Source organism: Girardinichthys multiradiatus, chromosome 22 (genome assembly GCF_021462225.1).
Source record: "Girardinichthys multiradiatus isolate DD_20200921_A chromosome 22, DD_fGirMul_XY1, whole genome shotgun sequence".
In the NCBI taxonomy this organism is placed as follows: Eukaryota; Metazoa; Chordata; class Actinopteri; order Cyprinodontiformes; family Goodeidae; genus Girardinichthys; species Girardinichthys multiradiatus.
The window spans coordinates 45,555,489-45,580,815 of NC_061814.1; the positions used below are offsets into that span (position 1 = coordinate 45,555,489).

The following is a 25,327-nucleotide window of genomic DNA, read 5'->3' on the forward strand; positions in this document are numbered from 1 at the left end:
ACTGCTCTGAACATCTCCTCATGTTAGGAGCTCTCTGGAGGCCTCAGATGATTCATGAATAACTTTTATCTCACTGAGGGGAAAATCTAAGAATTGGAGAAATTCTCAGATTTTTCTTAGAATGACGTCACTAGGAGAAACATTTAGTCTGAGGACTACTCAGATGAAATAAATTAGAGGTGCAGCAGAGTCAGGAGACATTACTGACAGCTTCAAGGTAAAAACTGTGCAATATAAAACATAAAATAAAACAATCTCCTTTATTTAGTGAAGGAGCAGTGGATGTAGGTGTCATGATGCCTGGAAACCCAGAAATATATCAATAGATAATGCTTGAAGTCTCAAAATGTGATCCAGATCATTGCTTTCACTGATTCCTGCAGTACCGACATTCTTCTATTAGTCTTCTGAGTCTGTGACTAGGAAACACCATAAGACTGTGGAAGTCACATTAGTCATTAAGGAGGGGTGTAAGGGGTGCTTCAGGACTGCTGGAGGCTCCTGTCTAAAATAAAATTTAACAAAACATAAAACAGAATTACTTCCTTATCAAACCCCGGTGTCCCTCCTGACAGCCAGAAACGTGGTCCACTCTGCTAAGGAGGACAACCTAACTTCACTAGATGTTTATGAGGAAACCTCTGCTGCACAGTAACAGTTTCAGTCAGTAAAATTCCCGACAGCGCCGCATACAGTTAAGGTAAGTTTATTTATATAGTGCTTTTCAGTAACGAGACACTCAAAGCGCTGGACATACAATTACAATACAGTCAAAGAAAATAAAGAGAAAAACTAATCAAATGATACTACAATCTTTCTAAGAAATCTAAAAATCTCTGGGCAACATTACAATAGAAAACATTAATAATCCTTTGGGTTTTACTGGTAAGAGCTGGTTCTAAACCAATCTTTCTAAAGAGGTAATAATATCATAAAGTCCTCTATGTAGGGGAAAGCATCTTGTGCTAAGAGAGAATCATCCTTGGGTTCACTGGTATAATGCAGTTGTAGTCCCATAATAAGTCATTTACATCCATTGAAATTTAACTCAGCAATCATTGAGTTCTAACTAAGGAAGCTGAGTCACTGGTGTAAAAACAGCTTTTGTTCAAATTTTGAAGAAACTAGTATTTTCCTTTCACTGGTAAATCTAAAAATCTACGAAAAGGAGAATAAAATTAAATCCACATTTAGGTAAAAAATAAGGAGCATGGGAAAGCAACACACATAAGCAAAGATTTTGCGGGAGCATGGTGGACTCATTAGGTGCCAATATTTAAGTATGATCATGTGTGCAAAGAATTAGACTGTCAACACCGACAAAGGTGTCATTGTCCTTGAAGAAGAGATAGAAGTTTTATCAAACGGCCATAAAGTTTAGTTCATAGATGAGGGGGGTTGCTGGGGCGGAGCGTCGTATTCACAGAAAATCCAGGAGAAATGTTTTGATGAGAAGCCTGTGAAGGCCATCTCGGGGCGCCTGAATTAGACAAAAAATAAATGTTTTGGTTCAGACTGGCTGTGATTTTCCACCTTTCTTCAAAGTCTTACTGGGATTCTCAATTTCAAATCCAAATAGCCAAATTTCTGGTACTTTCAGTAGATCCTGAGCAAACAACTTTCTCCAAAATTAAATCATATCACCTTTGAGTCCGGGAAACGCAGCCAGCCTGCGATTCTGCTCTCTTAACATATCAGTCTGAGTGCCGAGAGCTCTAAAGATCCCTTCAAACATCCCAGGCAGCTTTGGAGTGCTTTGAACAGCTGCCGATGTTTTACAAATCTTTCAAGAAGCCAGGTAACCGCCAACTCCAAAAAGCAGAAATCCTGTTATCAGAAACCCAATTATGTACAAATCTTCCACGTTCTCGACTGACATTGTTTGTCAGGCACACAATCTTCCACTGCTGCCAGGAATCCATTGCGTATCCGGAGAAGAACGTCCCGTCTGGACGAGAGGATTCTCCTTTACCCTGTCTTCCCATTGAGAAAATTTGATTGATTGCGTTGAGACCAGCTGACCAAATCCATAATGAACAAATTAGGAGGTTATGCAAACAGAGGCTCTAAGAAAAACATAGAAAGCTGAAGCAGGGCAAAAAATGGGGGAGGATCAAGGAGAGAGTGGAGAAGCGTCTGACCCCACCGAGAACAGAAGAGAGAAAAAAAAAAAGTTGGCTGTGGAGGATTTCCTGCTTCACCTCCATTATACAAAAAGCCACCATTGGCAGAAAAACCAGAACTGACAATATTAAGATAAATTATTGACTTTGGCGAAAAATGGTAACGCTCCAAAATATCTGCTACTGAGCAGGGTTGGTTCACACAGTAAGTTGCTGCAATAACTTGACTCAGCTTAATGACTACCTGGCTTTCTGAAACCAAAAACCCAGGGTATGCACATACTTACCCCAGAACCTACTCTGAGTTCTCACTAACCCTGCTTTCTGAAACGAGGCCCAGAACATCCATGAGCAGCTTCAGGAGGAACCTCCTCAGATCCAAGCAGATGATCCAAATCTGTCACATCTGAACCCACCTGATGGCAGGGCGGATGATGATTGGTCAGCTGTCTGATTCACATCAAAAAAGTCTTTACATTTCAGCTCCTAATGATGTCACACACACAAAATGATGTCAGCACTTTTTATTACTGCAGAGAATAAATGACATCCACCCCCAAACAACCAGAAAAGAGGGTCAATACAAAGCACCAATCACTGCTTCTGTGACCAGGCTGCATACTCGCTAAGCATCCTGGGAAACACAGTACCTCCTCTGAGCTGAACCAGGTGTCCCACCTGCAGCGTGGACAGGAAGTACATCTCTGTGAGGTCAACAGAGAAAAAACATAAAAGACTAAAAGATTTTCAGATCTGATCCATTAAAATTAAAGATAAAGTTTATCTAAAACTAAACCCGCCCACATTTATATAACCACACCCACACCCTACTGCTTCTGTGATGATGTCCTTTCCTATTGGCTAGAAACACAAACATTCAGTGATTGGCTATATTTATTGTTGAGAGCTGGTCTTGGTTATCGATCCGATCCATAATCACTGATCAATATGAATGGAAAAGGACAGGTTTTAGCAATTTCAGGTACATTCCACTCTGTTGATGATTCTGGATCCTGAATGGACAAGAGTGGTGGGCGGAGCCTCAGGGTGGCGAGGAGACAGGAAGAAGGCAGTTATATGAGCGATGCCACTGTGCGCGATCATCAGCGATAAAGTGACTTCCAGAAGAGAAAGAAAGATCCTCTTCATCACCATCAAGGTCACATCTAGAACCACACAAGAAGTGGCTGTTACAGGTGTGTTACAGGTGTGTTACAGGTGTGTTACAGGTGTGTTACAGGTGTACACCAGCCAGCACAGTTATGATGTGAGCAGCTGTGGTGAACTCACCTGGACAGCAGCCCTGTGCAGCCACTTGTCTTTGTCTCCACCAACATTCATGCAGGAAAACAGCTCACAGACGGCAGGAAACACCAGACGGTCCTGAACAGGAAACACACGGTCAGCACACAGGAAGTAGAGTCAACAAGGACCAAACCGAGTCCATCTAAACTCACTGGTTCAAGTCGGGGTGAAGCAGTTTGAACTAGTCTCAACCAGTCACAGCCAAATGAACTGGACCGAACCAGGTTGAGCTGATTTAAACAGCTTTGAACCAGTCTAAAATAGTCTGGTCTGTGCCAGTCTGATCTGGTTTATAACAACACTCATCTGAACTGGTCTGAACCCGCCTAAGCAGGTCTAGATGTTTACCTGGGTCTGACTCCTTTTCTTCAGGAGCCACTTGTCGTTGTCCTCTTCGGCTGGACAGGCCAGTCCTCCTGAGCGCTGAGTCTTGTCAGGAAGCAACCAGAAGTCTGGGTTTAGGGGATGTTGGAACGGAGATGAGGACTGATTCTGGGCCTGGGAGCTGCACTTCCTCTTCAGGTTCTCCTCAGGTCCACCCAAGTCTCCGCTACAGGAGGAGGTGCTGGGTTGGAGCCAGGCCTCCAGGATGGCCTGAACCTGCAGGGGAGCAATCTGTTAACTCCTCCATCAATCACTGATCAACACCAGCTCAGACTTACTGTGATTGGCCGTTACCTTCTGCTCCTGCTCTCTGTGGAATGTAGTGGGCGGAGCATTCTTCGTCACAGGCACACCGTTTTTGTCCCGGCCCTCCTGCTGCAGCAGCCAGTGGCTCAGCGCCTCCTTCCCACAGTTGTCATCACAGATGCAGTCGGCGTAGGTGGAGCAAGTCTCGTTGGCCTTACAAGTCTGCCTAAGTGGCGCCACCTGCTGCAGCCACGCCTCCAGGCTGGTGGGAGAGGCGGGGCCAGATGTGGGCGGAGTCTTCAGGCACTTGAGTTGCCCCAGGTTCTCGATCTCCAAAGCTTTGCTGGTCTGACAGCAGGAGGAGCAGTCGGTGGCCGGGCGACTCGCCAGCCACTCGCTAGGTGACCAGCTCTCCTCAAAGGGCTTCATCTCGCAGCGCCAACGCTCGGCGTCGGAAATCTCCATGGCGACGGTAGGCGGAGTGATGAGCCAGTCGCTCAGCTCGTCCTCAGAGGAGACGTTAAACTCGGACTCGTCGATCTTCTCAATGGAGAAAGAAGAGCTGCAGCTGCTGCTGGTCCTCTCCCTGCTCACCTGGTTCTGGTCTTTCAGGAGCCACACCTCTAGGTCCTGGACCTGACCCCAGGCCTTCAGGAAGTCCATGGAGGGCAGAACAGGACAGGAAATCTGCCAAGTACACAAAGTCAGATCAGACCCAATAGAACTACATCATAATAGGTGAGATTCTGCACACCAGAACCAAGTGTTCCAGCCTGACCCCTCATCACCATGATAAAACCCAACAGACAGGTTCTGTTCAAAGTTTTTTCTTTTTATTGATCAGAAGTCAGCTGAGGTGGAATTACTGAAGAAACATCCAAAGGAAACACAAACATGCTCACAGAACCATCAGAACCAGTTAGTGCAGCTGTAACAGAGAGGGAAAAAGCTGGTTCTGGTGGGCAGATTGAAGGTCCATCCCTCAGGTGTGCTGCTCAAGACTCACCTTGTTCTCCTTCTGTTTCAGCAGCCAAACCTCAGGATCCTTGCTTGACTCATAGCCAATCAGAGGGGTGCTGTTTGCCGCACTGCTTCCCAGCAGCCAATCACCAAGAGCCTTTACCTCCATCTTCTGTAGACACACAGAACCCAGTGAGCAAGACCAGGGGCCAGTTGTTCAAAGGTAATCCAGTCGATGTTGGACCCTAAATTCAAACTTGTCAAATAAACAACACTCATCAAGTAGCTGATATGCATTTATTTGTGGTCTCTCTCATTCAGACAGACTGTCGGCGCCATGTCTTTGTTTCCAGGTGCCTCAGGTGCATCACCAACCTCATCACAGACGGGGACCTGCTGCTTCGTACCAAAGCTGTGGAGGACAGTACTAGCGGGTTTATAAAGCACACTCCATGGGGTCAACTCGCAGAAAGTGTAGGCAGGCAAAGCCAGCTCCATTTAAACTCTCAGTGGACCTGAAGGCCCCATGGTGTCCTGGATCGGTGCTGTCTCCTGATACTAGGCCATCTGGTTGGCTGGCCTGGATTCTTCTGTACAGAAAGCTTTCCCTCAGGATCCTGGACATCCTGGACAGACCCTGGCTGGTTCTCAGACCAGTTTGTGAAGAGGAGGCCAGGATGCTGTGCCCTCCCTTCCTGTTGATGTACTCCTTCTTCTCATGGGGGCTTCAATACACATGAGAGCAATCTATAACCCCATCAGTATTGGGCATGTTCCCTAAAGTAAGAGCCTGGGCTTGGTCTGGAAAATCTGGTCCTCCCTTGGAAAACAGAGAAACTGATTGGCCTGACTGGGAAGAGTGTTCACAACGTTACTCACACACCTGTCCTGTCCTTTAGTGTCACCAGCAACACGGTCCTTAGACCCACACAGAACGTAACAGAACACCATCTGGTCACACCCTCCATTTCTGCTACCTGTATGACCTCCTTCTCTTTTCCAATGGTTATAATCAGTCTGACAGAGAGAGGTATCCCAATCATTGTGGTTTTTAGTATAACAATGACCATCAGTGGGACCCTTTGTGAGGTTCCTTGAGACGACATTGTTGTAAATAAGCGCCGTTTAACTAAATAAACTGAACTGAAACTATCTCTGTAGTTATGCTGCTATAGGCTTAGGCTGCTGGAGGACATAATGACCACTTTCACCCTCTTCGCTACATTCTCATACTACTCTCCAATTTTGCATTATTTGCTGTTATTTCAGCTTTTAACTTTGTTCTCTCTTTTCTCTTCCTAGAAGCTACACCTGGCCTGACTCTGTGTCTACCTGTGACACCTTTCTGGAGAGGGGAATCGTCCAAGCTTCTGCTGGCAACAACTTAATGCTCACCTTCTACAGATGATCCACATGGCCCTGTCTTTCAGTGTTTAACCCTTTCTCTCTCCTAGACATGGCTACTGACTGAGCTTCTACTGTGACTAACTCTATGTGCTCTCTTTCAGACTCTAACCTTGAAAACTGGCTCAGAGTTTATCTGTTCTTTCTTTCTAGATGAAACGACTAAAGGAGCTACATCCATTAATATTTACTTTTCCTTCCCATAGAAAGTACTCCTGGATCAGTGCTTCTTTGTTCTCTTTGTGTCTCTGCTCTGCTCTCTCAAACCTCCAGTCGGTCGTGGCAGATGGCCGCTAACACTGAGCCTGGTTCTGGTTCTGCTGGAGGTTTCTTCCTGTTAAAAGGGAGTTTTTCCTTTCCACTGTCGCTACATGCATGCTCAGTATGAGGGATTGCTGCAAAGTCAACACCAGTGACTGTCCACTGTCTCTACATGCTCATCCAGGAGGAGTGAATGCTGCAAGTCACTGACTGGATGCAATCTGCTGGGTTTCCTTAGATAGAAAAACTTTTTATCCAATTTGAATAAATAACTGAATCTGACTGAACTGTTCAATGGTTACGATTAATAGGAATGTATGAACCTGACTGTTGTGAAGAACCTTGAGACGACATGTGTTGTGACTTGCCGCTATATTAATAAACTGAATTGAATTAAAATAAAATAAACTGAATCTGGTCAGAAGAAGACCACCAATCAAGTGAAATTCAGATGGAAGGATCTAAAGACCAAAGCAACGAAGGACCATTCAGAGGCAAGAAGCCCCCAAACAGACGACAAGCCCTTCAGGAGAGGTGAACACACCGACTTGGTCATTAGAGGGGGGGTTTCAGGGTGCTGCAGGGGAGGGTGAGCCCACCCTTGCAAAACAATGATGATTATTCTTAAAGGACAAACTGGAAGAGCAGAAGAACATTACTTCAGCCAAACCAAGCCACTTGAGATCCTTGTCCTGAAAACACGCCTTGTCATCATTCCACAGGAGAAGAAGGCTGAATGTGGTTGTAGTGATGGGACTTCCGACTCTTTTGGTCTTAAATCGCTTCATTATCCACAATAATGTGTGCAAAATGTATTACTAATGTAAAAACACACATTGTTTTAATATTTCTATATGTTCCTCATATAAATCTGCCTTTATTTATTATTGGTGCTACAAAAAATAAGTCGGTGTCGTCTCTCCTTGTGACCCCCAACCCCTCTAGCGCAGGTAGAGATGACATCACACATATTGACCAATCACATGCAGCTGCGTTTCCTTCACAACAAACACATCAGTGCAAGGTGAACATTTAACTCACGGAAAGTATTTTTATTTTTGAGTAGCAGATGAGTTCTGGCTGGTCAACAGATCATAAATATGGGCGCTTTGTCTTTTGTTTGTTTCCTCATATAAACGTACTTTGACCCCATGCTGGCCATCCTACATGTTTCTTCTGCATATCTAGTGCTTTACTGTGATTGGCTGTCTAAGTTAAAGCGTTCATTATTCAGCTCTGGTAATCTGGAAAAGTTGGATCTGGATAAGATTGATCCAATTCAATGTTTCCCTGAACAACTGGTATAAAAGTGAGGCAGATTACATAGTCCTGGAAAGCAAGAAAGTCCAGATGACTTTGATCCAGATTACACCTTTTGAACAACTGGCCCCAGGAGCTCACAGAACCAGGAGAAGAAGAACTCACCTGTTCACTGGCTACAAGGGGACAACTCTGCACCTGGGCTCTCTGAGGGGTGGGGCTCAGAGACGACACGCCCTCTTCTGACTGGGGGAAAGAACACACCGGGTCAGCACCAGAACTCCTCTAACAAGCGCTGTCACACAGATCACATGACACAGACAAGTGTGCGGTACCTGGGCGGTGATGCTGCCAAACGAGGTGATGGCCTGCCTCAGAGAGCGCGTGTCGGCGTGGAAACTCATCTCAGGTGTTTCCTCAGGAGTGAGGCTCAGAGAGGTCAACCTGCACACACCCAGGTAGAAAACAAACGCACCCTGCAGTTACAGGTGGCTGTGTTGATCTGCACTCACCAGGTTAAACACACACAGCCTGCAGGACATCAGCAGGAATGTTTGTCAGGTTTCAGCTGGTTGTGTTTGAGATAGGCTGCAGGTGTGTTTGTGTAAAGGTCAGCTGTGTGTGTGTGAACGTGCTTACTTCTCCATGCAGCTGGTCAGCTGGTTGTTCAGGTCTTTGCTGCTGTTGGAGTTTTGCAGCTGATAGGCGATCACATCAAACTGACCTCTGAGCTATGGAGTAAAGAAACAAACAGAACCAGGTCAGAACATGACTAGAAAACAAACTAGAACCAGGCCAGTTTACTGATGACCCGTGGTAGCATTTACAGAGATTTGACTTTATCTTCAGCAGCCAGAACAAGCAGTGAGCGTGAACCCAGTTTCAGACCAATATGAGCCCAATGTGTCCAGTTACCCGGTGCAGCTGGTGCAGCTGCTGCTGCAGCGCCTCTGTCTTCACCTGCTCCAGCAGCTCGATCTGTCCTGACAGCCACACCTCCCTGCAGCGCAGCGCCTCCTGCTGCCGGCTAACGCAGCTCTGCAGCTCTGAGCGCACCTGAAAGAGGAGATACACAGGTAAGCCCAGGCTCTGAATGCTGATTGGTTGACGTTTAGGTCAAACGGGGTAAGGAGGCGTGTCTGGGCGTTATGAGCCACCTGGTGCTACGAGGTCTGACCAGGCTGAAGGAGCCATGTCAAGGTGTTGTGTTTCCATGGTAACAGCACCCTGCCCAGGGTGGGTCGCTTTGGAGGAAACTCAGATTATTACATTTATAAAAATGGGTTCCTGAAAAGGAGGAAATCTAAGACGTTCCACAGAATCGGCTGTGAACGTCTGTCAGGTGAACCCAAACGTCTAGCTGACATGAGATCTTTGGACAATCCAACAGGAGCAATTTCTGACTTCCCACAGAAGGAAACACCCAGATTGACAAACTGGACCTGATCACCTAAAGCATCTCCAGATCCCTCCTGGACCAGAAGAGCTTCTGAACTCAGCCGGATCAAGAAGCTTACCCCGATTCAGAAAATGATGATGAAAGTCTCCTCCAGTCAGAACTCCCACCTCTTCTGCTCCTCAGGCTGAGATGTAGCTGCTTGAAGACAAACACAACACTGCAGGTCCAGGTGGGTCCGGCAGCTGAAGCTGAGCTTCTGTGTGAGTGTCAGGATTTTATACTGAACTTGGACCACGCCCTGTCCTGCATCTCTCTGGGTTTTAGATGCCGACTCAGCTAGGGGATAATAAGGGGCTTCACACTACACCATCAGAACCACAAACACACACAGTGAGTCAGCTCTGAGGAGGATGAAGGTGTGGTGAGTGTGGCTGCAGCAGAACACAGAAACAGCAGCCAGCTGATCCGGGATCAGGAGCTCTGATCCTATTTTTAACACAAACAGTGACCTTAACGACAGTGAGCTGTCACTCAGCTGTGTGTAACCTGGAAACATGGAGCCGTTCTGGTTCTGAAGGATTTCTGCAGCCTGACCAGATAATCTGTGCTGTTGTCCAGCTTCCATTCGTGGTTCAGGTTTCAGACGGAGTCAGAAATTGTTCTAATGAGCAGACTATGGAACTACCATTTCTACCAGTGTTGTATCATCCTCTGGTATGTGAAGCTGCAGTGTCAGTGAGTTTGGGTCAGAACAATGGCGTGTTCACTGCAGTAACTAACCAACAGGACGATGTAGACACTGACCTCTCTGGCGTTCTCCCTCAGCTGCTGCTCTGCCATCAGAACGCCGCCGATGGCGTTCTCCAGCTGATCCTGCGCCTGCAGGCACAGCTTCAGGCTGCTCATTGCTGCCTCTGTTGGTGACATCCTGCAGAGCATCAGAAAAATGAACAAGCAGATCAGATCAATTGTTGCTGAACTGAGACAGGAAGTTGACCCACACCCAACGGTTCCGGCCCAGGACTCCAACGCAGAGAAACCAAATGTTCTGTAAACAGGAATAAATGTTTTATTTGGAGCACTGAGTCGTTGCTTTTTACACTGAACTGCCTGCATCCTTCAGTCTTTCCTGGTCCTGATCTGCTCACTCTGCCTCACGCGGACTTGGGTCAGAACCCCACCCTCACACTGCTGTTCAGGGATAATGTGGGTCAGCAGTCTGAGCCTGGTTCAGGGTTGGAAACCCAGCTATTGTCCTGAACAATGAAAATGATGCCTTCGCTTAGCCTCTGCTGCCCACTCCCACTGACTCAGGTATTTGTGCAGACCGCTACATTGTGCTGTGTAGCTCACCACCATCCACTGGGTTTAAACCAGTCATCCCAGTAAAGCAACTTAGGGTTAAATCCTACTTGAAGGACAGGGACTTTTTTGTGTCAGTAGGTAACTTTACATCAGAGACCAGAAAAATAACATGTGGCGTTCCCCAAGGGTTCATCTTAGGGCCCCTCCTATTCAATATCTACATGCTCCCCCTAACTCAGATTTTAATGAACAACAACGTAAGTTATCATAACTATGCAGACGACACACAGCTATACGTTACGATGTCACCAGGTGACCATGAACCCATTCAAGCGCTGGGTAAATGCTTAGAAGAAATCAATGCTTGGATGGGCCTAAATTTTCTTCAGTTGAATCAAAACAAAACCTAAGTAAAAATCTTCGGACCAAAGGAAGAGCGTTTAAAAGTTAGCACACAGCTTCATTTAATACAGCTAGAAACCACCAGTCAGGCTGGAAACCTGGGTGTAGTGATGGACTCAGACCTGAACCTTCAGAGGAACATAAAGACAGTAACAAGGTTGACCTTCTATCACCTAAAGAACATCTCCAGGATTAAAGGACTAATGTCTCAGCAGGACCTTGAAAAACTAATTCATGCGTTCATCTTTAGTAGAATTGATTACTGCAACGGTGTCTTCACAGGTCTGCCTAAAAAGTGGATCAGACAGCTGCAGTTGATCCAGAACGCTGCTGCCCGCGTCCTCACTAGAACTAAGAAAGTGGAGCACATCGGCCCGGTTCTAAAGTCCCTACACTGGTTCCCTGTAGCTCAGAGAATAGACTTTAAAATACTTCTGTTAGTCTATAAATCACTGAATGGCTTAGCACCAAAATACATTACAGACTTATTGTCAGTGGATCAACCACCCAGACCTCTCAGGTCTTCTGGCTCAAATCTACTCTGCAGAACCAGAACCAGAACCAAACATGGAGAAGCAGCTTTTAGTTCTTATGCTCCACTAATCTGGATTAAACTCCCAGAAAACTGTAAAAGCACCGAAACCCTAAGTTGCTTTAAATCAAGATTAAAAACCTATTTGTTTAAGAGTGGCCTTTGACTGGGCCATCTAAACATTATTAATTATGTTTTCAGTTCAATTTTCCTTTCATTTTCTTATCCATCATTCTATTCTCTTTATTTTATTTTAATTACCTCTGTTGTTTGATTTTCTGTATCATTGTAGAGTTTTTCCTTAAGTACAGCGCCTCGATGCCTTGTTGCTGAAAAGCGCTAAATAAATAAACTGGACTTGACTTAACAGAGCCACCGTTACAGGTCTACACAGCTGAACAGGGACACCCACAGGAGATGTGGACTCTTGGTGCCAATTGTGTTCTTAGCCTTTCTGTGCTGGACTCTGTGGTACTGAGCCTGTAGTTCTGTGACATAAAGTGGCCTGGGCGTGGCCTCAGGGTGCGGCTGCAGCTCCATATCAGCTGTAAACAGTCCATCAGCTGGCGCCTCAGTTTCTGATGACAAGCACTTTCTCCAGAAATCTGACCTCTGACCCCAGGGCAGGTCTGTTGCCACGGGGACCAGGGTTTAAATGAAGTGCAGCTTTACCGTTTTGCTGTTTGTTGCAGGTTAGAGGTGCTTATCAATAAAATCCATCATGGATATCAACATGATTGGTTGAGTGGTTATGGGGCCGTCTGCAGTCTGCAGCAGCTTGTTGGAAATAATGCAGACAGACTTGTTTGAGCCCATCAGAGACCAGGAACACTGAAGCTTCACGGGTTTCTTGTATGTCAGAGAGAAGAAACATCCAACATCCTGATCAGCACATCACTTCCTCTAACAGCTGACAGCCCCTTCCAGATCCAACAACATGCTGATTGAGAGACAGTCAGAGCTAACCACTGATCAATAATCAATGCTGTTGTATCTTCCACATCACCTCACTTCTCTGAGGAACTTTAAACCTTAAAACGTGGATCAGATATGTGTCAGCAGGAGAACGGAGCTGAGCCAACAGATCACTTTGTTCCTCTTCTGACGACTGCCCCTGATGGAAATGTTCAAATATTTCAGAGAACATCAGCTGTTTTAGATGGACAAGACTGACTGCAGCAACCTAACCCTGGCAGATGCACACACCTCTGTCCCTGTTAAACATCTATATTTCTCTGATATGATACACATCTTAAATATGAGGACATCAACACAAACAGCTTCTTCTTTGTGCTCTTTATTAGGAATACTTGCTTGTATTTGATTTAACATGTCAAATAATTTGCTCCTAACACGTTCAGCTCTTTATCTGCCAAACATCTGATTTTACACTTTAACATGCAGCCTGAAGCCCATCAGTTATCTACAGACTTAAATAGCAACACATCTGGATTTCTGTTCCATGGTTTCTACAAAGCTCTCAGGTTAATTTAACAAACTGCAGCAACACAGCTTCCTGTAATAAACTCAGTGTGTCAGCAGTCTGATGAAGGGCTCTTTCTTTAAATCCAACAGAAACCGCATCAATAAACCGACAAAGTAATCTTGACAACTTTAAACCTTCATACTGATCTTCTGCATCATGCAAATTGGCTCACCGACGCAGGAATCTGCAGAGGTTACAATCTGAAGCTTGAAACTAAAAACAATGAAAGCAACAGAAACTCTGCTTTAAATTTTCTGATTCGGCCTGAATTCTTTGTCAAACTAAAATCTGATTCCTCACATTTCACCACAGCGCTAAATGTTCCAGAAACAAAACTCTTACCTCCCCTTCCTTCTCAGACAAAAACAGCCTCGAATCTCACAAAAATACTGCTGTTCTCGCGATATCCTGCATTAAATCTCAAACACCGAGAACTCGAAGGAACGCCATTGCTGTCTGCCGATCAGCACGTAGGCACCGCGGCCACAGGCAGGGAGGGTGGTCGCAGCTGGGAACAGCCAATGAACAACCAGTGTACAGGCGGTAAGCAGACACGGAGGGAGTAAGCTGAGGCCCCGTAACAGCCGGTGATAAAAGGCCAGGAACACCGAGAGGTTTCCTCCTCACTAACAAACTGTTAACGCCATGTTGTTTGCTGCGGTCTCAGCAGAAAACAACTGAATGTCCAATCTGAGCTGATCATTAGCTGCGAACAAACCGACACTCTTACTTTCTCACCCACTCTGACGTTAGATACCCTAATATAATATTTCAGTTAAATATTCACTTGCTTTTTGAATTAGTTAATGTTATTTAACCCTGACCAATATAAACCGTGATCAGGTCTTAGGAAACTGGATAATAGCCTTTAAAAGCTGACATTCTTTCAAATGTGAACACAATCCGCCAACAAACGGATTGTGTTCCAGCCGGACCACGAGTCTACACCGGGCCCGGATCATAAACACCTGAGCTAAAGTACCAAAATTACTAATCATTATAAACTCACTGCTCCGTGAAGCGGCTGGTGGCTCCCTGACGGGGCAACAAATGACTTTTCACGGACTTTCTGTAGATAACTCACCGCGCGGCTTTGCTCTGCAGTCTGGACTTGGACGTCATAAATGATCCGAACCGCTTCGGTGTCACCAAAGGCAGAAAAACGATCGGTAAAAGCCGTCGTCTCGGCAGAACACCGGCGGCTAACCTAATGCCACCGCGTCACGGAAAGAGCAGCAGGCAAGTGACGCGATAACTGGAAGAAAGAAGGAGGCTGCCCCCTGCCGGTGAAGAGAAGAAAAGGTGAAATTGATTCAAAAATACAAGAAAACTGCACCAATACTTATAATATATATAATAATATTAGAGTTAGAATTAATGTCACAGTGGTTATAATATTTATAATTTAGAATAGAATAATAATATCCTTTACTGTCCCTCAGTGGGCAAATTCAGGTGTACAACCAGTAAAGTGACAAGCAGATTGGACCATGCAGATTCACACAAAGGTAAATTATAACAAATGAGAAACTGTATAATAATTAAATAATGGTGCTATAATATAATTAAAAAATGTACAAACTGTGCATGAAATTCTGGGCATATAAAAAACCTACAGACTATCCACCAGAATGTGGAAAAACTGTAGGGGTGTGAACAAGTTATCAGTGATGGTTTTAAAGTCGACCAGCTGCTGAGAGGAAGGATCTATCATAACGCTCCTTTGTGCACCAAGGATGCAGCAGTCTTTCACTGAAGAAGCTCTCCAGCTCTGCAACAGCTTCATGCATGCGGTGGGAGACACTGTCCAAAAGTCATGTTGTTTTTGGCAGAGTTCTCCTGCCTCCCTCCACCTGCATTGTAGGCCTTCCTAAAGAGCTTATCTAACCATTCCTGCAAGTCTTGAACCTGAGTTTTGTCTGATCTACAGTGTCCAGCTGGTCCTGGTCTAACTTATGGCTTATGATTCCTTGGGTGGTAATGACTGGGCTGAACTGGGTTAGGACCAGGATGGCATATAAGCCAGTGGTCAAAGATGGTTAGTGGAACATCAGAACTTAATGATGAACTGATCAGAAATCCAGTTCTACTGTAACTGAGCTGAAAGAACAGCCAATCAGAGGAGAGGAACAGGGACACATTTCAGTATGACTATGACTTTATTATTGTCCCTGTAGAAATGCATGTCTTGCCCCTCTTTCCACCCCATTTCCTGTCTGCCTACCCAGAAAAAAACAAAATATAAAGGCCACTAGTGTTGCGAAACAAAATATAAAAGAAATACATTTTTCTTGCAGCCAGATAAAAAAAGAAAAACATTAAAAAAACAGATGCAAACACTTTACAATACTGGTAGAAACAGTTAAAGAAGGTCCAGGGAAAACATCAGTACAAATATCAATTACAAACAATTAGACTATGATGACAAAGCGGTCACACCTAATCACATTTTAAATTGATCTGAATAATGGCCCAGGATAATGAAACAGTTTCTCCTTCTGTTGGTCCTTGACTTAGGCTCTGAAGCTCTTTGCAGATTTGAGGAGCTCAGGTTCACCATGAAGTGGTGATGAGGAGAGTGGAGAATATCTTTGGTTTTTTGCATGAGTCTCTAGAAATGTTTCTGTTAGATTAGGTCATTAAGCACCAATTATTTTGCACAGCCACTGTTGCTATTTGTTTCATCCTGTTTTTGTCTCCTACTGATAGGTTTCTGAGCCAGGTGATGAAAGTTAATGTAAGAACAGATTCCACCATAGAAGCGTAAAAAATGGTCATCAACTTTTTACACTCACCAAACTGGGTTAATTTGTGGACGAAATGCGATCTTTGCTAACCTAACAGAATTTTCACTGAATGTCAGCTTCTTGTCGATGACACCACCCAGGTATTTATAGCCCTGAACACGCTCCACTGGTTCCCCCTTTTAACTACATACAGGTGTTACCACAATCCTCCACCACCTGACCAGGTGAGCCGTCCTCTCAATAACTGTGTCGTCTTTCAGCCATTGGTCTACAGGATGTCCAATAAGGGAGCGGGAACACAGCCCTGAGGAGAACTAGTGGAGGAAAATGTCTCATCTGGCACAGAACCATTCACTCGAACACAATGGGATCTCTCAACAAGAACATCTATCCAGCAGACTACGAGTACTTTGGTGTTAACTTCTCCTCTTGTCCAGCTGCATAGTCAATATAATTATATTAAGCTGCTCCAGACTCAGAAATCTGTGAAACGTGACATCATATCTGAAACTGACCGGAAGAGAGGAGATGAGAGCCGAAGGAACCAAATCTGGTTGCAGACATGAGAGAAAGAATCGCTTAGGTGAACTCAGCCGCAGGATCCGGATCTCAGAACAGCGACGGAATTCCCATCATAAATAGAAACCTCGCGATATCTACAGACTCAGGGACGTCAGCCTGTGTAGAAACAAAACGTCGAATGTGATCAGTTCCGGTCCAGTTTATAGTCGTCACACGTCCACAGACACCCAGACCCACCAACTATCCGAACTCCGTGACCCGGAGCTGCTGCTGCGTGAGGATGTCTGCGGGATCCGGGAGCAGAAATACGGAACCGTGGGGAGGGTTCGACGAAAACCTCATCCAGGTGGGTCAAACTGTCATGTAACAGGTAACCGGGAGGTAGTTCTGTCACTAACTAGGAGGGTAACTAACCTCAGTCATGATTAACCAATCAGATCAACTCATTTAGGTGGGTTAAACCCGGAGATTCTGACATAAAGCTAACCAGGCGGTAACTAACCAGGCGGTAACTAACCAGTAGGTAACTAACCAAGCGGTAACTAACCAGTAGGTAACTAACCAGTAGGTAACTAACCAGGAGGTAGCTATCAGACAGATCAGCAGGTAACTCAGGTGAGTTTTATTCTGACTGCTGACAAAATCAACTGATGTAAAGTGACTCTAACCCTCTGACTGAACAGTCTGGACCGGTTAACCTGGTGAACCAGGAACATGACCCTGGTAAGGAGGTGGTTCTGAATGGTTAGTGGTTAGATTAAACAGTCGAGTTAATGAGAACAGAAACTTCTAGAACAATCATATAATTATTAATATAGAGATAAGATTAACTTTATCATCCCCCTAGAGGGAAATTAAATAGTTTCAGCAGCAGGACAGGTTAAAGGTCAACCTCTAGTAAGGTGATATTAGGAAGGATCAATAAATAATAGAAACAATAATTAATAACCATGAATAAAAAGTGAACAAAATTACAAACAATATAGGAGAGAATTATTAAAATATTTACAGACTAAAATGCTTTCAAAAAATACATTTGTAAAAAATTCAAAAAGGTTACATAAATATACATAAAATAGAAAGTTTGTCCAACAGTCCAATAATCTGAGCTCTATATCCAGAGCAGGAAGATGTAAATGAGGTGAATCTGCTGTATTGTTCATGATGATGTCAGCAGCCTAAATGATCATCTCCAACATCTGTGGAGAAGTTCTCTGGTGCTGCTATCTCCTCTCTAGCTTCTGAATGCAGCAGGAACCAGAGCTGCTCACATTCCAGGCTGGTGCTGAAAGCAGAGGGAACGACGCATTGATCTACTGGGAATGTCTGTTGGTTCCCATCGTGATCCCAGAACCAAATCTACCTTTAACACTCCTCTCTTCTCCTCCACCAGCAGGCTCTGCTCCTCTGTTCACTTCACTTTTCTCCAAACTATCATTTTACCAAACTAAACCTCATTAAACAAGGAGATCAAAGTAAAATGCTGAGTTTAATATTAATATGAAATGAATTAATATAAAATAGATGCTGTATGAAAAACGACCAGCGACGGGGTCGACCACACCTAGCGACGGGGTTGACCACACCACCTAGCGACGGGGTCAACCACACCTAGCGACAGGGTCGACCACACCTAGCGACGGGGTTGACCACACCACCTAGCGACGGGGTCAACCACACCTAGCGACGGGGTCGACCACACCTAGCGACGGGGTTGACCACACCACCTAGCGACGGGGTTGACCACACCTAGCGACGGGGTCGACCACACCTAGCGACGGGGTCAACCACACCTAGCGACGGGGTCGACCACACCTAGCGACGGGGTCGACCACACCACCTCACTAAGAGGAGTTTCTGTCGTCTCCTCAGAGTCTCAGCAGAGAACTGAATCATTGAAGCTGGGAGTCCTTGCCTGGAATATTTAGGATAATATGGGAGCTCTGGGAGACTCTGAGGATCTTTGGGAATATGGGTCCCGGAGCTTTAGCTCTGGAGCCAATCAGTGAACAGCAGTCTGTTCACGTCACATGTAGTCCCGACTCAGCCCCGGTCCGACCTGCTCAGGAGCAGAACCAAAAAGGTAATGGAAACGCTTGCAAGGCAGACCGAGTGGAGTCGAGTAGGGCCAAATCAAGCCGGTAGAAAAGTGGCAGTAATGACTGATGTTCTGATTAGTCTGTGCAGGACGGCGGCTCGGCCGTCATCGACATGGAGAACATGGATGACACGTCTGGCTCCAGCTTCGAAGACGTTGGCGAGATGCACCAGAGGATGAAGGAGGAGCAAGAGGTGGCCGAGGAAGCGGCAGCCGCAGAGGACGACGGCACTGATGAGGGAGAGTTTCTGGGGATGAAGGGGTTAAAAGGTCAACTGGGTCGACAGGTGGCTGACGAGGTGAGTGCAGCCAATCAGGCGTCAATCAGAGCTGCTGCAGGGCGTTGAAGAACGTTAAGATGTCAGAGTTTGACTTATTGCTGCGCAGTGACAAACTGACTGCTGGAGTGAAATTGACAGGTTCAGGTGTTACCATGACGACGTCAGATAAACTGCGACCCACAGAACCAGCAGAACCAGAGTCAGAACCAGGGGCAACACCACATTTCCGCTGAGCTCCAGCTCTGCATAGCGCTCACCTTGAGCACACAGTAACCCTGTTGATGAGTTAATCAGTTAACGAGTTGAGTTGGTAACCAGCTGATTGTTTAACGAGTTGATCAGTTAACTAGTCAACCTCCCCATTATCTCTTCTACACATTAATGATGCTGTAACCCAGATCACTGCTGTTATTTACCTTCCATGTGAAAGTTAAGCCCCTCCCACTCTGCAAACAACCCGTCTCACCTGTGTTCAGGTGTGGCAGGCAGGGAAGCGTCAGGCATCCAAAGCCTTCAACCTTTACGCCAACATCGACATCTTAAGGCCATACTTTGATGTGGAGCCATCGCAGGTGCGCAGCAGGTGAGAAGTCCACTTCCTGTTTCCTGTCAGTTGTTTCTTGTTTTGACACTAAAAATGGCGTCTCCCATCAGGCTAATGGAGTCCATGATACCTGTCCGCATGATCACCTTCCCCCAGGTAAGCTCCTCTCCCTGTACATGAACAGACAGGTAAAAGCAGGCCAGGTGTGAGTTCTCAAACGTGTCTGTACTTCTGCAGAAGGTGGCAGGTGAGCTTTACGGCCCGCTGATGCTTGTCTTCACCCTGGTGGCCATTCTGCTGCACGGCATGAAGACCTCCGGGACCGTCATTGTAAGCATGCACAAACATCACGTCACAAACAACGACTTTGCATTCACCTGTCTGAATTCACCTGTCCATCTGACCCTGCGTGTATGCAGAGGGAGGGTACCCTGATGGGAACGGCCATCGGAACGTGTTTCGGTTACTGGCTCGGCGTCTCCTCCTTCGTCTTCTTCTTGGCTTATCTGGTCAATGCTCAGATCACCTTGTTGCAGATGCTCTCCCTGCTGGTGAGTTCTGGCGCCGTTCTCTGATGTAGGTCATTTCTTACTATGATGTGTGACATCAGCTCCTGTGTCCCGTTGCCAGGGTTACGGTCTGTTTGGTCACTGCGTGGTCCTCCTGGTCACCTACAACATCCACTTCCACTTCCTGTTCTATGGCCTGTGGCTGCTGATTGGAGGATTGTCTACACTGCGCATGGTAGGACTACGTTTTCCAACAGACCCTGGGAGTGCCCTTCCTGTCAGGATAACCTGTGTTTCACTCAGGTGGCGGTTCTGCTGTCCCGGATTGTGGGTCAGACTCCCCGCCTGCTGCTGTGTGGGACGTTGTCGCTGCTGCACATGAGCTTCCTGCTGTACCTGCATTTCAGCTACCACCAGATTGTAGAAGGTCAGAACCACTGAAAAACAGAACCGGGTCCACAGATACAGATATGCAACAGGGTCAGAACAGAATCAGTTCCCTGAGTAATGATGGCAGTAATATAAATGCTGGAGCATGTTTCTCCTGTTGCGATTATTAATCTGAGAATATTATTTAATATTAATATTTTATTAAATAATATTTGGGTCTGTTAAGGATTGTCCTGTGAATACCAGCCCAGTAAGGTGATGGTATTAGGACAAAATAGAAAGGTGTGAGACGAGCTCTGACATTATTAAACAGCATAAACTCTGCACATATATGGAATAAATTCACACAATTTCTTAAAATACAAGAATTTATGAACAAAAATAAGTCAACTCAAAGTCAAACATATTTCAATCAACAAACTCTTTACTTTGCTAAAACAATCCAACTAAACTACTAAGCAGAATGAAAGAATAATGAAGACTAATGGACTATGTACAATATAAACAAGTTGATTAAAGATGATTAAAATCATGACCAAAAGAGTGATGCAACATTACCATGAAATGTTTATGTTTGAGAACCAAGGATTATCTTGAAGAATCTGGAAATGAAGTTAAGTTAGTCTTGGAACCAACTTTGGAAATAATCAGCAAACATTTAGACAACCATTCATAATGCAAGATCAGATAAAATATTATTTTAATAAAATAATGTTTTAAATAATGATCTGCTGAATAAAACCAACCTTCTGGATGACGAATTCTCAACAGTGTCTAATTAACTGCCTTCATTTATTAAAATAATATTTGAAGAAATATTATTAAGGAAGTATTTTGGAAAAGAACCAAATCTTTCTGGAGAAATGAGGCTTAAAGGTGTTTACTTAGTTATCAGATTTAGTAAAATGATGTTTAGGGAACCATTATTTACTGGATTGAAAACTAAACCTTTCTGGGTAAATATTATTTAGCAGCAGCACATGTTCTTAGCTGTTAGCAGTTAAAGCTAATAAAAGAAGCTGCTAGCTTAGCACCAGAATCAAACACACACCTTTAAAATACCGTTAATAAAAAGGTTAAAATGCATAAGCGTGGACGGCACATTATGATCAATCTTCTGTTTAAAATCACCCTTTAAATAAAGTTTGTCTTAACTTTAAAAACACACAAAGGACACAAAGCTGAACACGTGTGCTGCAGATAGCCTGCTAGCACCAAGATTGCTGAGTTCAACACAAGCAAAACCAAACTTCATAAAATGAAAAACGTTTAGATCATTTCAACCTAAATCACTTCTATATTGTTCTGCCCAAACACTTAACCTCATGAACTGTGGTGAGGGACGTTGTCCAAGGCGGTGAATTTTTAAAAACGCATCCACAGTGAACAACTGTTAGCTTCCAGCTCGTTGTGTCGGGCCGACCAAACTGCACCTTAACTCGGTGATGCGGCTCCTGTTGTCCTTCCAGACTGAGAGACGCTCCGCTCGGCTTCATAGAGACCGCTTACACCTTAATTTCCCCCGTTCATGGATGAAAATACTGGATACACAGTCAGTATTTCATCCGTACTTAACTTTACATATAATTGATGATCGTATGGCTTCCTTGGATCCAGTTGAAGAGTTTATGTCCGTTTGCCAGCAAAGAGACATCAACGCGCTGTTCCCCTCCTATCCCGATGAAAACCGGCTTGGAAGAGGTCGGCTTGTTGGAGAGGGGGTGCTCTTATTTAGCCAGTGGCATCATGGGAAGTCTGCTGCCCCCCCCCCCCCCCCCCCCAACAACCCCAACCCCCCCTTTCCTCAGTTGCTGGAAGTCAGTTAAATGCAATTTATTTAGAAAATTCCAGAAAAGTTTTAATGTTGTTTCCATGGCTGGGTCCCAACACTACCTTTAGTCAATGGAAAAATAAACTAGAATAATAATTTTTTTCTGGTTTTTAAACACTTTTTGTTTTACTTGAGAATAAAAACCATCCAAGAACAGAAGATGAAGTTCTTCTCAACACATCCAGAGAAAATATGATCCTGAATTCATCAAAATTCATTGTTTTCATTTGGTCCTTCAATTAAAAAAGAAGTGAGAACTTTTCTACTGGGTCGGATCGACATAAAAGGAACCAGTGTTTTAATTAGTTTAGAATAAAGGTATTATGGGCTGACAAATAGGTCCAGTTCAGTGGGTCCAGTTTTCAGAATAAAGAACCAAACGGGTCCAGTCGTCCATCCTCACAATAAACGAGCACCTTATTTCAGTCTGTTGTTCTGCATGACTGTGGGACAGAATGGTTCTGATTCAAGGGCAAGAAGGAGGTCCTGGAAGCTTCTGCAGTGATCTGTAAGGCCACCTCCCTTGGAGATAATTGGTGACCATGTTGATGAAGATCTTCTCAGATAGACTCAGTTAAAATAATAAAGAATCCTATAAAATCCTGACTGCTGGAAGTGAAAGGAACACCTGGCCCAACAGAATTCTGATTCTGACTTGGACCAAAGGCTAACCAATAGTGACTCTGGATCTCCTGCAAGAAATGCGCTGGTCTTGGCGAAGGGTAGACAATTCTTTTAGATTCAGCAGGACTGTGTTTCTGTCCAAGGAGGAGGAAACAGGAGTAGAAATGAAACTGCTGCCCTCTGCTGGTGGTGCTGTGATACAGAGGGAAGTATCAATGGGGCAGGTTTTTCTGATACAGATCTTTTGTAACGAGATGTTCTCCCAGGGGCAGAGTAGTCTCTTGTTGTCAGAATATGTTCTGAAAGACTCTCCGATGTTCTGCTTTCTGCTGTTCCAGGTCTGCTAGACTCTCTGGAAGGACCCAACCTGGCTCCAATGGAGAGGGTGGCCCGAGACGTGCATGAAGTGATGCTCAACATGTCCACGAGGAGCCCAGGGGCCCTGTTGAAGGCCCACTGAGGCCCTTGAGAGCCTCTCTTTATTCCACATAAACTCTGATGAGCTCAGAGTGTGGATCCCCCCTAGAACTGCATCCCCTGGACGTGGTGTCCATCAGCAGAACCTTCTGATATTTCTGTTTGATTGGTTCTGATTTATTGATTATGTAGAAAGATGATAAACACCTCCATCACTTCTGACTAAAACCTCCTTCAGGTTACAGGGGTTTTCTGTTATTTTGTACTCTTATTGTCCAGAGGTAACAAGTTATTATTGAATATTGAATATTACAGATCCATCTTATGATGTGTTTAAGTGAGTTAGAAACTGTGGGAAATCTTAGATTTTCTGTTCACCTTCCTTCTTGTTTGACAGTAAAATCTGAACTGTCTCAGTGAGTGGAAAAAGCTCTCAATAAAAATCTGATTTCTCACTGACTGATCCTTCACTGTTTCTTCACTGGTCCACCATCGGTCCTGAACTGTGTTCTGTACTGGTCCAGTACAAAGACAGAGTGATAAGATCATTTTTGGGGTCTAATGGCCTGGGGGCACCACGGTGGTGCAGTTGTTAGCAGTGCTGCTCCAGGGTTTCAATCCCAGCAACGGAGCCAGCCTGTTGGCTCTGTGCCGGTTTAGGTTCTGCTGGTACTCTGTTTCCCTCACATAGTCCGGAAACACTCATGGAAGCTGTGCCTGTCTGCAGTCTGAGATGACCTGACCAGGTCACAAACAGTTTTATACCACTGTATATAAATTGAGCAGGAACACTTTAACCGTGAAATGTTATTTTCTCCTCCTGGGTACCAGATGAGGGGCTGCTCGCCGGCGCAGCTCGTAGCTCTGTTGTCTTACAGCAAGAGGGTCCTGGGTTCGAAACCTGGCCTGGGGGTTTTCTGCATGAAGTTGGTATGTTCTTTCTGGGTTCTCCAGCTTCCTTACACAGTCCAAAATCATTGGGCCTTGAGTCATGACAGAGCTTAATTGGTCTCTCTAACTCATCCTTAGGTGCATGGTTGTGTGTCTCTAGGATGGTCTAGAGACCTGTCCAGGATGGACCCCGCCTCTTGCCCAGTGACCCCGAGATATAGGCACCCTCATCCCCGTGACCCTACATGAACTTTGGCTGGATGGGTAACAAATGCAGTTCTCCATTTATGCCAGCAGGTGACATAACCTACCACAACAAACTTACTCCACTAAAGCTTCACAACATTCCCTTCAACATTAGCTTAGTATTCCTGCTTTAGGTCTTCACTTAATCTAAATCTTAATATCCAGTCTGCTAGGTGGCGTTATTCCTGCCCAGAGCAGCAACACCTGACACTAGATCTAGTGTCTGCCACCAGGTGGCAGCAGAGCGAGGGTCCAGCTTCCAGGATCATGAAACCTCGGGGCCTCTGGGTTAGAGGTAACTAACCCAGCCCAGAAACAATTGTATTTTCACCTTGTTACAAGTTCTTTAGCAAGTCGCCCATCCATCCATCCATCATCCATCTGTCCATCCATCCATCATCTGTCCATCCATCCATCGTCTGTCCATCCGTCCATCCATCCATCCATCCATCCATCATCCATCCGTCTGTCCATCCATCCAAGAACCTACACTTCCCTAAGGATCTGTGACAGGCCACCAGAGACGGAGACAGCAGTGGCCGCTGTCTCCGTCTCTGGTGGCCACATAACATGAATGAGGAAGAGCTTTTGTTGAAGGAACTGAACTGATCCCAGCTGCCCGAAGATGATGTCCACAAGGTTTGGCCTTTTAAATAAATAAGGATGAGGTGTGACATTTTGCAAGTTAAATGTTGTATGTTCTAAATCATATTTGGTTATGCTGAAGGCTCGATATGCACAGATAGCTTTACTCAGGTATATTTCCCAAGTGTCTTTTTATCTAGTTTTTTTGTGCCCTTTGACACCACTAGTTCATATTCACACTCTGCACCAGTAAGAGCAGAGTGTGAAGGTTCAATTAGCAGGGTAAGAGCACAGTTTTGCTCAAAATATTGAAATGCACACAACATTATGGGTGATATACCAGAGTTCAAAAGAGGACAAATTGTTGGCGCACGTCTTGCTGGCGCATCTGTGACCAAGACAGCAAGTCTTTGTGATGTATCAAGAGCCACGGTATCCAGGGTAATGTCAGCATACCACCAAGAAGGACGAACCACATCCAACAGGATTAACTGTGGACGCAAGAGGAAGCTGTCTGAAAGGGATGTTCGGGTGCTAACCCGGATTGTATCCAAAAAACATAAAACCACGGCAGA

At 45.1% G+C, this 25,327-nt stretch overlaps 2 protein-coding genes across 5 annotated transcripts; one reads left to right on the top strand and one right to left on the bottom strand.

The window, feature by feature from the left end:
• Window positions 1-2,632: 2,632 nt before the first annotated feature.
• ncoa4 (nuclear receptor coactivator 4) lies at window positions 2,633-16,015 on the bottom strand. Of its 4 annotated transcripts, none has more exons than XM_047351661.1 (12): window positions 15,863-16,015; window positions 14,152-14,347; window positions 10,147-10,270; window positions 8,859-8,999; window positions 8,583-8,674; window positions 8,279-8,387; window positions 8,109-8,189; window positions 5,065-5,187; window positions 4,107-4,745; window positions 3,777-4,028; window positions 3,414-3,506; window positions 2,633-3,289 (listed from the first exon to the last, which is right to left on the bottom strand). In XM_047351661.1, the coding sequence occupies exons 2-12, from the start codon at window positions 14,187-14,189 to the stop codon at window positions 3,284-3,286; spliced, it is 1,698 nt and encodes a 565-aa protein (XP_047207617.1). In that variant the 5' UTR covers window positions 14,190-14,347; window positions 15,863-16,015; the 3' UTR covers window positions 2,633-3,283. The 4 variants fall into 4 exon arrangements, with proteins under 4 accessions (XP_047207617.1, XP_047207616.1, XP_047207619.1 ...); XM_047351660.1 differs by having other exon boundaries at window positions 5,065-5,190; window positions 15,863-16,014; XM_047351663.1 differs by lacking the exon at window positions 5,065-5,187.
• A 202-nt stretch (window positions 16,016-16,217) lies between these two features.
• yipf3 (Yip1 domain family, member 3) lies at window positions 16,218-23,489 on the top strand. Its single transcript, XM_047351667.1, has 9 exons — window positions 16,218-16,682; window positions 18,515-18,733; window positions 19,192-19,298; window positions 19,370-19,415; window positions 19,497-19,589; window positions 19,679-19,810; window positions 19,890-20,003; window positions 20,072-20,195; window positions 22,952-23,489. Exons 1-9 carry the CDS (start codon window positions 16,617-16,619, stop codon window positions 23,071-23,073), a joined length of 1,023 nt encoding a protein of 340 aa, XP_047207623.1. The 5' UTR covers window positions 16,218-16,616; the 3' UTR covers window positions 23,074-23,489.
• The last annotated feature ends 1,838 nt before the right edge of the window (window positions 23,490-25,327 follow it).

Bases quoted from the DNA above. Each gene is read 5' to 3' on its own strand.
- yipf3 (XM_047351667.1), top strand. From the start codon at position 16,617: ATGTCTGCGGGATCCGGGAGCAGAAATACGGAACCGTGGGGAGGGTTC. The intron at 19,416-19,496 runs GTAAGCTCCTCT...GTACTTCTGCAG, and splicing joins GCATGATCACCTTCCCCCAG to AAGGTGGCAGGTGAGCTTTA. The intron at 20,004-20,071 runs GTAGGACTACGT...TGTTTCACTCAG, and splicing joins GATTGTCTACACTGCGCATG to GTGGCGGTTCTGCTGTCCCG.
- ncoa4 (XM_047351660.1), bottom strand. From the start codon at position 14,189: ATGACGTCCAAGTCCAGACTGCAGAGCAAAGCCGCGCG. The intron at 8,388-8,582 runs GTAAGCACGTTC...GGGTGTGTGCAG, and splicing joins CTGACCAGCTGCATGGAGAA to GTTGACCTCTCTGAGCCTCA. The intron at 8,190-8,278 runs GTACCGCACACT...TCTTTCCCCCAG, and splicing joins TTGGCAGCATCACCGCCCAG to TCAGAAGAGGGCGTGTCGTC.